Raw genomic sequence first — 13959 nt, 5'->3', positions numbered from 1 at the left:
ACCTTTTCACCCTTCAGGTAGGCTTATTCAGAAAGTCAGAAGCATGGGATCCAGGGAAGTTTGGCCAGGTGGATTCAGAGTTGGCTTGCCTGCAAAAGGCAGAGGGTCATGGTGGAAGGAATACATTCAGATTGGAGGGTTGTGACTAGTAGTGTCCCACAAGGATCTGTTCTGGGACCTCTGCTTTTTGTGATTTTTATTAATGACCTGGATGTGGGGGTAGAAGGGTGGGTTGGCAAGTTTACAGACGACACAAAGGTTGGTGGTGTTGTAGATAGTGTAGAGGATTGTCGAAGATTGCAGAGAGACATTGATAGGATGTAGAAGTGGGCTGAGAAGTGGCAGATGGAGTTCACCCAGAGAAGTGTGAGGTGGTACACTTTGGAAGGACAAACTCCAAGGCAGAGTACAAAGTAAATGGCAGGATACTTGGTAGTGTGGAGGAGCAGAGGGATCTGGGGGTAAATGTCCACAGATCCCTGAAAGTTGCCTCACAGGTAGATAGGGTAGTTAAGAAAGCTTATGGGGTGTTAGCTCTCATAAGACGAGGGATAGAGTTTAAGAGACGCGATGTAATGATGCAGCTCTATAAAACTCTAGTTAGGCCACACTTGGAGTACTGTGTCCAGTTCTGGTCACCTCACTATAGGAAGGATTTGGAAGCATTGGAAAGGGTACAGAGGAGATTTACCAGGATGCTGCCTGATTTAGAGAGTACGGATTATGATCAGAGATTAAGGGAGCTAGGGCTTTACTTTTTGGAGAGGAGGATGAGAGAAGACATGATAGAGGTGTACAAGAAGAGGAATAGACAGAGTGGACAGCCAGTGCCTCTTCCCCAGGGCACCACTGCTCAGTACAAGAGGACATGGCTTTAAGGTAAAGGGAAGGAAGTTCAAGGGGGATATCAGAGGAAGGTTTTTCACTCAGAGGGTGGTTGGTGCGTGGAATGCACTGCCTGAGTCAGTGGTGGAGGCAGATACACTAGTGAAGTTTAAGAGACTACTGGACAGGTATATGGAGGAATTTAAGGTGTGTGTGGGGGGGGGGGTATATGGGAGACAGGGTTTGAGGGTCGGCACAATACTGTGGGCCGAAGGGCCTGTAATGTGCTGTACTATTCTATGTTCTATGTTCCAACCCTTCCCTCTTACATTTTTCTATCATCCATGTGCCTATCCAAGAGTTTATTAAATGTCCTTAATGCATCTGCATCCACCACCACCCCTGACAAGGCATTCCATGCACTGTATAAAGAAGTTGCCTCTGACAACACGACCCGCCCCCCCAAACTTTCCTACAATCACCTCAAAATGATGGTCCCCGGCATTAGCTATTTCAATCCTGGATAAGGTCAATCTGCTCAATCTATGCCAATTGTTATTTTGTACACCTCTATCAAGTCACCTTTCATCTTCTTACATTCTAAAGAAAAATGCTCCAGCTCACTCAACCCATCTTCAAGACATGTTCTCTAATCCAAGCAGCATACTGGTAAATCTTCTCTGCATCCTTTCTAAAGTTTTCTACATCATTTCTATGATGAAGTGACTAGAATTGAGCATAGTATTCCAAATGTGGTGTAATCAGGGTTTTATAGAGCTGCAACATTACCTCATAGCTCTTGAACTCAATCCCCCCATTAACACGCCTTCACACATCATACACTTTCTTAACCATCCTGTCAATTTGATGCAGCAACTTTGAGGGATTTAATGCCTTGGATAATTGTTTCTTTTTAAATAAAAATGAGTTATTGAAAATATTTATCCTTGGATAATTATCTTAAACAAATCAAGCTGTTTCAACTACAGCTGTATACATTTCTAGGGAGGACGTCATAAAGGGATCAGTACTGATTCAGTGTGGGTGTAAATTAGAAACAGGAAGGATGCAATCACTATTAGAGTATTGTTTACCCACATCCCCAATAACAAAGGCATAGATTCCTCAAAGTTGATAGGGTGGTTAAAGCAGCATATGGTGTATTGACCTTCATTAGTTGTGGGATTGAGTTCAATCCCATTACTGTGAGCTAATGTTGCAGCTCTAAAAAAAATCCTTGTTAGACCACACTTGGAGCAGCATGTTCCGTTCTGGTCATCTCATTATAGGAATAATGTGGAACCTTTAGAGACGTCACATAAGAGATTTACCAGGATGCTGCCTGGATTAGAGAGCATGTCCTATCAGGATAGGCTGAGTGAGCTAGGGCTTTTCTCTTTGGAGAACAGAATGAAAGGCGACTTGATAGATCTGTACAATAAGAGGTATGGATAGAGTGGACAGCCAGAGACCTTTACCCAGGTTGGAAATGGTTTAAAATAATGGGGCATAATTTTAAAGTGTTTGGAGCAAAGGATAGCTTGCATGTCAGAGGTTTTTTTTTAAAAAAAACTATGCACAGAGCAATAGGTACATGTATCATATTGCCAGGGTTAAAGGTAGATATAGATAGAGCTAGATATATTAGAGACATATTAGCGTCTTAGATATGCACATAGATAATAGGCAATGGAGGGCTATGTGGGATGGAAGAGTTATATTGATCTTAGATTAGGTTAGAGGGTCAAGGTCCTGTGCTGTCCTATGTTCCGTTTTATGTTCTAAGATTACAGGAGATGAAGATGGAAGCATTTTCAATGCTGAAAATGGAAACGGGTATATTACAGACGAATGGGGTTAATGCAGACAGGCAAAACTGGCCACATGGATGAGTTGGGCTGAAACAGGGAGCACCATAAGACCATAAGATATAGAAGCAGAATTAGGCCATTTGGCCCATTGAGTCTGCTCTGCCATTTCATCGTGGCTGATCCATTCTTCCCCTCAACCTTAATCTCCTTCCTTCCTATTTCCCACCCCCCACGTTCCTTCACACCTTGACCAATCAAGAATCTATCAACCTCTGCCTTAAACATACATAATGATGGCCTCCATAGCTGCTTGTGGCAAAGATTCACCACTCTCTGGCTAAAGAAATTCCTCATCTCCGTTCTAAAAGGATGCCCCTTTGAGGCTGTTGACCTCTGGTCTCAGACATATCCATCATAGGAAACATCCTCTCCACATCCACTATCAAGGCCTTTCACTATTAAATAGGTTTCAATGAGGTCACCCCTCAGTCTTCTGAATTCCAGTGAATACAGGCCCAGACCCATCAAATGCTCTTCATATGACAAGCCATTCAATCCCAGAATCATTTCTGTGAACCTCTTTTACACCCTCTCCAGTTTCAGCACATCCTTTCTAAGATAACGGGCCCCAAACCTGCAATATTCCAAGCGAGGCCTCACCAATGTTTTCTAAAGTTTCAACATTACATTATATATTTTATATTCTATAAAATTATATATTCTAGCTTTTATATTCTAGTCCTCTTGAAATTAATGCTAACATTGCATTTGCCTTCCTCACCACAGACTCAGTCTGCAAATTAACCTGTAGGGAATTCTGCACAAAGACTCCCAAACAAGCACAATTCCATTCCTTCTATAATTAGCTTACATAGAATGTATCGTAGATTAAAGGAGGAATCCTGATCAGATAGGGAAGTGGATTTCAATAGTAAGTGGATTTCAATGTGGGATGATGCATTTTGAAAAGTCACACCAATGGTCACTACAACTGGTGGACACTGGGGATTATAATGGCTCAGAGGGACCTAGGACCACGTGCATCTTCATTGAAAGCAGCGCCACAGGTAGACAAGTTTGATAAAGGTGCTGAGTATGCTGGTCTTCATCACACTGCGCAACAAGAATAGAAGCTGGGACATTATGACTCAGTTGTACAAGGTGAGAGGGAAAAGATTTAAAAGGGACCCAAGTGAGATGTTAAAAGATTAATTTGTCCTGCTGACATACAGGAAATTAGATGCTTTTAGGTGATTAAGTAGACTTTGTCTCGTACTATCACTGTTGCCAGGCATGTGACTGTGGGGGTAGCTAAAAATTGTATCTTGCATACGTGACTGACTGTGGTGTAAAACCCTAAAAAAAGGGACGACAGGTCCCTTGTTCAGGGAGCATCGCTTGACAGGGCTCCGCAAGCATCGTGAAGTTTGTTAAGCAATCCTCCAAAAAGCTTGTACTTGCTTAAATAAAGAATCGTGGCTATCCACAGAAGTTGGCATATTGCATTTGTATCAAGTGTGTAAGAATCTCAAGAAAACAAACCGACGTGACATATGGTGACGAGAATGGGATTCCAACATATACGGAGCTCCTAGGCAGACTGAATAAGTGATCGTCTGTGTGAAGGTGATGTGAGACGTATAGGCCCACAAGGTAAGATTTACCTTGATCTCTTTCATTAACCTATCACTCAGTCGACCCCTCGTCCCTAGAACTCTGTAGTGACGGAATCCCTGGGATACCTTACGCACTTGTACGCCGCCGGATTCTTCTCAGGGAGGTTAGAGTCTTCAGATCTGTAAGATTTCGGAAAAGTTAGAGTCCTCTGATAGTGGGGTTCAAGTCCCTGAAAATAAGGTTAATTACAGTGTCCATCTCAACCACCCTGCCTTAGACCGGTTGTTCAGAGGGGAAATCCCCCACGCGAAGGTCAGGACCCTGAAGTGGGTGTGGAGAGCAAAGACACTGGGCTAGTATATAGAGATAAGTTAAGAAGTTGATACTTTAAGAATGGGACAGATGCTTGATAAGCAGGGTGTCAGAACCCCTTTGTATTGGTTATGTCGGGATAACCCCAAAGATGAGGTTCAGATGCTTGTCCGAATGCCTAAATAAAAAATTGAGAAATGAAATTTGGCCAATAGGGGGAACTTGGGACGTAGATAAATGTATAAAAGCAGGAGAGGCAATTTGGAAACTTAATACAGGGCCTAAATGGAAACCTTTAATATCCACGTGGAGAAAGACTGCTGAGGAAATAATGAATAAATCTAAGCAGGTCAGCTGGGAAAATAACGCATGTCAGAGAGGGGTTAGTTCACATGATCATGAGGGAAACCCAAAGCCTTGAGAGGTGTTGAAGCAGCAGTGTGAGGATTACGATATGAATAGAGAAAAATAGGAAAGATTGAGAAAAGAGAGACAAAATAAGGAATTAGAATTGAAATGCCAAGCCAAACTCTGTACAGAAATAAAATGGAGGTACCTCCTGATATGTCTGGTCTGCCAATGCTGTTCCAAAATAATGACACTGATGATCAGGAAGAGGATTGGTAAAATCCGCCTAGAGATTAGTTCAGGATCTCAGGCAGATCAACAAAATAGTCCAGCCTTTACACCCAGCTGCGTCGAACCCTGCGACGATTTCCTGCCGACGCCTGTGTTTTCACCCTGACTGACTTACAGCATGCCTTCTTTGCTATCCCTCTGGTAGGAGAATCCTAATATTTGTTCGCCTTTACCTCCAAGAGCTAGCAGTACACTTGAATATGCCTCCCTCAAGGATTTGTCCATTCGCCCACTTTATTCTCCCAGGTACTGACCCAGCAGCTTAGGGAGCTTTGGCTCCTGGATGGCTCTACCATCGTCCAATATGTTGTTGACTTGCTCCTAGCCAGCCCTTCGGAACCTGCTAACATCGCAGATACCAACCGTCTCCTGAACGCTCTCCACTCTTCGGCGTATGTCATACTGGCCACCAAGGTTAAGCACACCCAGCACCAAGTCCAATTCCTGGAAACTTTGTTCAGTGCTTCTGACAGACAATTGACCCTGGAATGTATCGCACCCATTCTGGCAACCCCTTTGCCCACAAGCCCCAAGCAAATGCATGCCTTTTTAGGTTCAGTTAACTACTGCCAACAGTGGCTCCCTAACGAAACACTACTCACCAAACAGTTAACCCCTTTGGCCTCAAGCAAGGCCCCAAAGACCTTCACTCTATCAGATGAGCAACAGTCAGCCTTCACTGAATTAAAAATGGCCCTTGCCAGTGCCCCGGCACTCAAAAGACCTTTGTATGACAGGCCTTTCCAGTTGTATGCCAGTATCTTAGAGGACTGCTGGTTTGACACAAGCCCAAGGGGATCGCAAGAGACCAGTAGCCTACTACTCAACTCGCCTGGACCCTGTAGCCATGGGCCTCCCACTCTGCTCACAAATTCTCCCCGCTATCTACTCCCTCGTAACTACCGCTTCCAATATTACTCTCCTACAACCCCTGACTGTCTATTCCTCACATGCTAATGTAGCCCCCTTGACTTCCCATCAGACCCAATATCTTACACAGGCACACCTGAGTTGTTGTGAGGTAGCTCTCCTCAATAACTCCCTTCTGACCTTTTCCTACTGTTCAACTGAACCCCACGACCTTCCTGAGTAGCCCACCAAAAGAGCTCCCGGTACCCCCCCACGATTGCCTTTTACACAATGACTTCTTAACCTCCCCTCGACCGGACCTTTCGGACGCCCCATTACCCACATCTGATCTTACCCTCTTTGTGGACGGTAGCTCTTTGACATCACCTTTAGGAGTTTTTCCTTTTAGGATGCACAATTGTGAACCACACAACCACCCCAGAAACAGCCTCCTTCGGTCCTCCAACATCTGCTCAAAAAGCAGACCTCTTTGCTCTAACACGAGCCTGCATCCTGGCTACAGGGAAAAAATAAATAAATCGGTAAGCCAATACACGGACTCACGAGACGCCTTTGGCGTGGCCCATGACTTCAGCCAGTTATGGTCACAACACGGATTTCTGACATCCTCAGGGACACCTATTCAGAACTCACTATATGTCCAAAACCTCCTCAAAGCCATCCTCCTCCCCAAGCAATTGGCCATAATCAAATGTGCTGCCCATGTAATGGACAATACAGATGTCAGTAATGGCAATGCCAGAGCTGACCAAGCTGCCCAAGACGCTGCAACAGCTCGCAATTCTATTGTGTCCTCTATGAACCGGCAGGCACTGGATTGTTCACCTGCCTCGAAACCAACAAGCATACAAGACATTGTCACTGTGCAGTGCTTACAGGGGGACGCCCCTGACTCAGGAAAACAAATATGAAAGACGCATGGGTGTTCGCACTCTGCGTCAAAAGGCCTCTGGGTCACTCCAGTTGGCTATGTGTGTATACCTGATGCTGTGCTATCAATGCTTACTGATTGTTTTCATACTGATACCCACCTTGGAAAGAAGGGAATGAGCAATATTATGTTGCGTACCTGGTGACACCCATGACTGGAAGAGGCAGCACAGGCACGTGTCAGATCATGTTTAATATGTCAGCAAAATAACACTAGCCAAGGAGTGTGGTGTGCAACAGGGAAAATGCCCTTGTCAAGTGGTCCATTTGAATGAATTCAGCTTGATTTTATTGAATTGCTGCTTGTACATTGCTATAAGTATTGTCTTGTTACTATTAATGTATTTAGCAGATGGGTTGAAGCCTTTCCAACCACCAATAATAAAGCCTCAATGGTGGTAAAATTACTACTGACAGAGATCATACTGAGGTTTGGAGTGCCTCAACAGATTAGTTCAGACAATGGCCCCCACTTTGTAGGGAAAATTAACAAGGAATTATGTGAATCATTGCATATTCAGCAACAATTCCATTGTGCCTACCACCCGCAAGCGGCAGGAATAGTAGAAAGAGCCAATGGAACTCTTAAGACCAAACTAAACAAATTAATGTCCGAGACCAGTCTCAATTGGCTAAAGGTTCTGTCCTTAGCTCTACATCACATAAGAGTCGCCCCCCCCCCCCCCCATTCAACCACAGGACTGTTGGCTGCAGAAATAATTTATGGCCAACCCAGTAGGACCCCTTGGGACACCAACACAGACCCACCTGCCCAAACAGACCTAAATATTATTGGAGAGGAAATGCAAAGATACTTGCAACAGCTAACCTCATCTTTAAAGTTTCTCCATTCACAGGTAAAGAGCGCCCTCGGACCACCACAACAAACAACAGATTAAGAGTCAGACGACCAGAATGAGCCCCCCAGACTGCAAACCTCATGCTAATCAAGGACTGGGATCGCCCCAAGCTCAGACCCAGGTGGAAGGGGCAACTCCAGATACTTCTTCAGATGCCAATTGCAGTCAAAGTCCAAGGACAGAGTCGCTGGATCCATCTGAGTGACTTGTTACGTACCCGTGGGTATTTTGTACTTGTCACGTGAGAGTGGTGTTGAAGCTATACTGGACTTAAGGTAGTGGTCTTGTGATGGTGGAGTGACATCATTTTCCCGCCTGTAGAGGTCATGAGACAGGTTTTGTGGGGTTTTTTTGAAAACGGGTATAAAAGGAGGACCCCTCCCTGTGAGGAGGGGCAGTTCGTGGCTGGATTTGCCAGTTTGACTCCATGCCACTGCGTGGTCCAATATTATGACGCAGTTTGGTTGAAAGATAGAGTTTTATTTAATGCCTAAAGTTTAAAAGGTCATTGCCAGCAGTTTCTTTATAACACTGCCAGTTAAAAATCAGTGGAGAGTGAAGATCGGAGTTTGGGAGCTAAAAGATCGAGGAAAGTCGATTTTGACAGTGAAACAGGTTCAACCTTGTTTGATCCTCATTCGGAAGGAATTTGTTGGCTTTCCCCATGTTAATCCCTGCGAAATATAGCAGAAAGGATTTGGGTACAGTTTTGTCAAGGAAAGGTCAGTGCCTTTAAGCCGTTTCATTTTCATCTTCGTAAATTCTCCGGGGAAAAGTATAGTTCGACTGGGAACCGCAGCAACACGACATGAAAGAGAATTTAAATAGTCTAAAAAGTCTCTCCTTTAATGGACTGTAAGCATTTTGAAATTTTGCAGTACTACTTCGAAGAACTGTTTTTGCAACATTGCTTTCAGAACTGTTTAAGCTGCTGCATAGCAGCTGATTTCCGGTTACGTTACTGGTTTGTTTACTTTTGGGTTTTGTTTTTCAGTGTTTGATAAATGTTCTATTTGTTATAAAAAAAACCTGCCTTACTTATATTTATTGTTGCTGAATCCATAACAGACAGCAAATGATAACTTAAAGACTATCATTGGACTTTCTGTTGTTATAGTATCAGGCCTTGAGAAGAGGACAATTTGTTTTATAAAACCCATATACATTTGCATGGTAATCGAACTGTGTGTTACCCACTTGCCCAATCAGCAGAGGCGTTATTCGTAGCCATCCCTGGGTGGATCTCCCTTCGACCTATACACCACAGATTCTTCAGATGCCCCTTGCATGGGTCAGAGTGGGAAGCTGAGAAGGGGAACGTCAGGACGGTGAGTAGAGCTGATAAAAGATAGGTCTCAGTCCCCTAACTGCACAGGAACCTAGGGAAGAAAAGGCAGGGTTTGCACTGATCCCATGAGCCTCTTGTCCTGAGAAACTTCTCAGGACATCTCAGGACGGGGATGGGGATGTGCTTATGCTTTGGTCCCCATGAATGCCTTTTGTGCCTGTTACGAATGTGCCACAACTCTGAGGGGCTGAAGGGTACGAAGTCGCCCCCCTCCTTTTTGCTATTAATTCGGGTCTGGGACCCAGGAAATGAGAGAGAGAGACACGCAGAATCCTCAAGGTTTGGAATGTGTCCTGGCCTCAGCGAAACAAAAACCCCTGATAATGGCTATTGTCTCTTGGAGACGGAATTGTGTATTGAGTACTGTACTATTCATTGAAGCCCTCAAGGGACAACCAGAGTGGGCTGGTTGAGGGATTGCATCATCCCAACCTGATTGACATCTGAGACCCCGTGGGTAAGGATAAAAGAGGGTCTGAGGAACAACCCCTTTAGATGCACCAGGAGAAACACTAGAAATCCCGTGACAGCGTTTAATAGCGACAGCCGGTGGGGGGCTCGTGTGCGTCCTTCCCTTGCCTGGGATTGGCGGCCTCACCACGGAAGAATGGCCTAGCTAAAGGAGAGGCCACAAGTGAACGGCCACACCAACGGGACTCCCGACGGATCGAAATCATAAAAGGAAAGCCGGCAAGTTTCTCAAAATCCCTCTCTCTCTCTCCAACAAAAGGCTGCAGCCTGCATGAACTGAGTGACTTTTATATTTCCATCGGACAATACACTTATCCCCTAGATAACGATAGAGCTCATTTCTTATTGATTATTATTATACCCGCACTTCTAGATTTAGTATTGACGACACAGATTATCTGTATGTTTGCATTGATATTATTTTTGTGTATTTTTACTAATAAATACTGTTAAAAATAGTACCATCAGACTTCAACGGACCTCTCTATTTTTGCTGGTAAGTGACCCAGTTACGGGGTTCGTAACAAAGTGGGGGCTCGTCCGGGATTTGATAACAAATTGGGGGGCCAGTGAATCGGGCTTTTAAGTCCAAACGTGGGTCTGGTTGCGTGGGTAACCAGATGGGAAACCAGCAAAGATGGGCGTGGATGAATTTATAGAAAACCCGACTCTGGAGGCGCTAGAGGCTGCCACAAAGTCGGACTTGATAAACATTGCGAAAGGACTAAATCTCGCAGAGGTGAGGCTGTCAATGAAAAAGCAGGAGGTGCGGAGGGCCATAACTCAGTATTATATTGTGAAGAATGTGTTTTCGTCTGAGGTATTGGAAAATATCCCTGAAAAGGTACCAGCTAGTGAGACGGCTCAGTTAGAGTTGGAGAAATTAAGGCTGGAACATGAAATTAAGTTAAAACAGCTGGAAGCAGCTGAAAAGGAAAAGGAAAGAGCCGAGGAGAGGGAGAGAGCCGAGGAGATAGAGTATGAGGAGAAAGAGAAACAGAGGCAGCACGACTTGGACATGGAGATGTTAAGGCAAGAGCGAAGAGCTCAAGGGTCAGACCAAGAGGAGCAGTTTAATGTTTGTCGGAAGTTTAGGTCAGTACCCCCGTTCGAGGAGACGGATGTTGATAGTTATTTCTTGCATTTTGAAAAGGTGGCAGAGAGTCAGAAGTTGCCCAAATAGCAGTGGGTGGCGTTGTTACAAAGTGTGTTAAAAGGGAAGGCACAACGGGCATATGCAGTGTTGTCCATGGAGGAGGAGTCTGAGAATTATGAGAAAGTAAAGGAGGCCATTCTTCGGACCTACGAATTGGTACCTGAGGCCTATAGACAAAAGTTCAGAAATTTAAAGAAAGGGTGGAATCAGATGTATACAAAGTTTGCCTATGAGAAGTGTGTGCTCTTGGATCGTTGGTGTGCAGCAGAAATAGTGGAAGAAGATTTTTGGCGTCTCAGGGAGTTAATTCTGATTGAGGAATTTAAAGGTTGTGTTTCGGATGATATCCGGATGTATTTGAATGAGAAGCCGAATAAGTCCATATCCGAATTTGCTAGGTTCGCAGATGAGTATGCCCCAACCCACAAGACAAAGTTTTCCTCGAATAAAAGTTACCAGAGAGACCGTGGGAACGGTAGAGAAAGCCCGCCAGCTGAGGCAGAGATTCATCTGGGAGCTAGCGGTAAAATTGAGGAGGAAAGGCAAGACGGCAGGAGAGGTCCTAGCTTGACCTGTTTTAATTGTGGAAAGGGGGGTCATATTGCATCTAAGTGCCTTGCTCCAAGGAAGGAGACAGGAAAGTGGAAAGCAGCAGTCCCTACAGGATGTGTTGTGGTGATCAGTAAATCGACAAGAGTCCCAGGTAGACAGTACGAGAAGGGTCTGAGAAATGTATTTCAGAGGGAACCGTGTCTGTGAGAGAGAGACACACACCAGTTCCAATGCGGATCTGGAGAGACTCGGGAGCTGAACTGTCATTGATTAGCAGTAAGGTACTGGATTTTGGTCGCAAGACTGGAGAGGTGGCTTTGAGAGGCATAGGAAAAGGGCCAGAAGCGGTGCCCTTGCATAGGATCATTATAAATTGTGAGCTGGTATCTGGACCAGTTGAAATAGGGGTGCGATCAGAATTCCCGAGAACTGATGTAGACATCCTTCTGGGTAATGATTCAGCTGGTGGTGACATTTGGTCAGCCATGGAGCTGATGAGCTAGCCTGTAAGTGTTGAGGTCCCGCCCCTAGATTCCAAGATCTATCCCACATGCGCAACCACTCGCAGCATGTCGAGAAAGGCATCTGAGAACAAGACCAGTTTAAATCAGGCCAGTATCGATTTGGCCGAGACGTTTTTACCGACCCTGTACCAAGAGGGTTTAGAGGGTGGTAAAACGGAGAAAAGGAAATAGAGTAAGGGAGAGAGTAAGGCCCTTAGCCAGGAGGAAATTTATAGAGGCACGAAGTAAAGATGAGAAACAGATAAGGCTGTTAAAAGGTCCAGGGTTGGACATAGATGATCTGTCTGGTTTGGCAGAACTGTTTGAAGAAGTTGGAAATTCTAAAGGTGTTCCCGATAATGAAATGAGAGCAGTCCTAGATGAAAAGGATGCCATTACCTTGAAGTCTGCTGGGTTGGCAGATGAGGTTGTATCAGTCCGCGGGATTGAGATTACTCCGGAAGGGAGTTGCCCAGAGAGGAACTGGGAGGATCAGGGGAATTTAGAATTTGAAAAGGGTACGGGTATTGAAAGCCTGGAAGAGGCAGATGTCCTGTTTGAGTGTGTTCAAGATGTGGATGCACGTGGTACTGAACCTAGTAATGGAGCTCAGAAAACGTCTGAGGTATTTGATTCAGTTGAAAAGGAACGCAGTCCTTGTGGGTCAGATGGACTTGGTTCAGTGAAGAAAGGGTTAACCTTGGTAATAGTGGGAAGTGAGAATTCCCAGTTGTTTGTGCTTGAAGGTGTGTTAAAAGTTAGTGAAGAGATAAAAAGTGGTGAGGTGAATATTATTATTGAAGGAAAAGGGAAAAGTGTAGTTCCTAAATTGAATGAAGAAAATTTAAAGTCTGGATTGATGTCAGAAGAAGCAACCAGGCTGCAGAGACAATGGCTTGGTAACACAGTGCCTGCGAATCAATTACAGGTTGATTTGGAATGTACAGGTGCCCCACACGCTATTGTTATTCCAGAGAGTGCTGTGATGAGGTAGAATTTGAAACGCTGTTTGAACAAAGAGAGATCGCTTGCAGATTTTAAATTGAAAACTAATAGCATGAAGGGTCCTGAAGATAAAACTAACGACGTGCTTAAAATTAACGTATTGTGTGGAAATTCGGAAAATGGTCTAAGTTTGGAACACATTATTGATAAAATAACTCCTATGAAAGGAGCATGCGAAAGCCTATTCCACACTAGTATACAAGTTAACCACATGGGAGTTAACTGGAAACGGGGTGAGAGTTGACGGGATGCCATTTTAAATAACAGGATCCGGTTTTAAGGGATTTCAACAAAGCATGTGAATAATAAAGACAACCCCACAGAAGATTGACTGTTAAGTTTGAAAGTAACATAAAGATTAGTATTTGCATGAACTTTTGTAATACACACATAAGCTAAGATCACAACTTTTTAGTTTTTGTTTGCTGAAGGAATAAAAATAGGTGGTTATTAAATTGGAGTCTGATGCTACAAGAATTTATTAAGGTACAAGATGTTAAGATATTAAAGGAAGTGACAATGTAATCGCTAACTGTTTAGATGCTGAATGGAATATATAACTGTATTACTCTGTAGTGAAAAAAAACTTTTGTATTGTGTTAGATTCTGAAATCCTGTAAGACTCTGTATTAATTCATTTTTACCGTGGTAAAAATCTTTGCAGGAAGGGGGTGTTACGAATGTGCCACAACTCTGAGGGGCCGAAGGGTACAAAGTTGCCCCCCTTCCTTTTTGAGAATCGCAAGATCGCTATTAATTCGGGTCTGGGACCCAGGAAATGAGAGAGAGAGAGACATGCAGAATCCTCAAGGTTTGGAATGTGTCCTGGCCTTAGCAAAACAAAAACCCCTGATAACGGCTATTGTCTCTTGGAGACGGAATTGTGTATTGAGTACTGTACTATTCATTGAAGCCCTCAAGGGACAACCAGAGTGGGCTGGTTGAGGGATTGCATCATCCCAACCTGATTGACATCTGAGACCCCGTGGGTAAGGATAAAAGAGGGTCTGAGGAACAACCCCTTTAGATGCACCAGGAGAAACACTAGAAATCCCGTGAC

At 44.3% G+C, this 13959-nt stretch overlaps 1 protein-coding gene across 10 annotated transcripts in view; it reads right to left on the bottom strand.

The window, feature by feature from the left end:
• The window catches only part of LOC132406298 (DNA-binding protein RFX2-like), a 219634-nt gene that overhangs the window by 143475 nt on the left and 62200 nt on the right, over positions 1–13959 (bottom strand). The window contains exon 2 of one of the 10 annotated variants that reach the window (XM_059991768.1): positions 4301–4432. The exons of the other annotated variants lie outside the window; for them this stretch is intronic. Within the exon in view, the coding sequence (XP_059847751.1) occupies positions 4301–4315 (15 nt within the window). The 5' untranslated portion in view covers positions 4316–4432. The remainder of the gene's footprint in view (positions 1–4300; positions 4433–13959) is intronic. 10 annotated transcript variants of the gene reach the window in all.

This window comes from Hypanus sabinus, chromosome 16 (assembly GCF_030144855.1).
Source record: "Hypanus sabinus isolate sHypSab1 chromosome 16, sHypSab1.hap1, whole genome shotgun sequence".
Classification (NCBI taxonomy): domain Eukaryota; kingdom Metazoa; phylum Chordata; class Chondrichthyes; order Myliobatiformes; family Dasyatidae; genus Hypanus; species Hypanus sabinus.
This window is presented reverse-complemented; position numbering and strand designations above follow the sequence as displayed.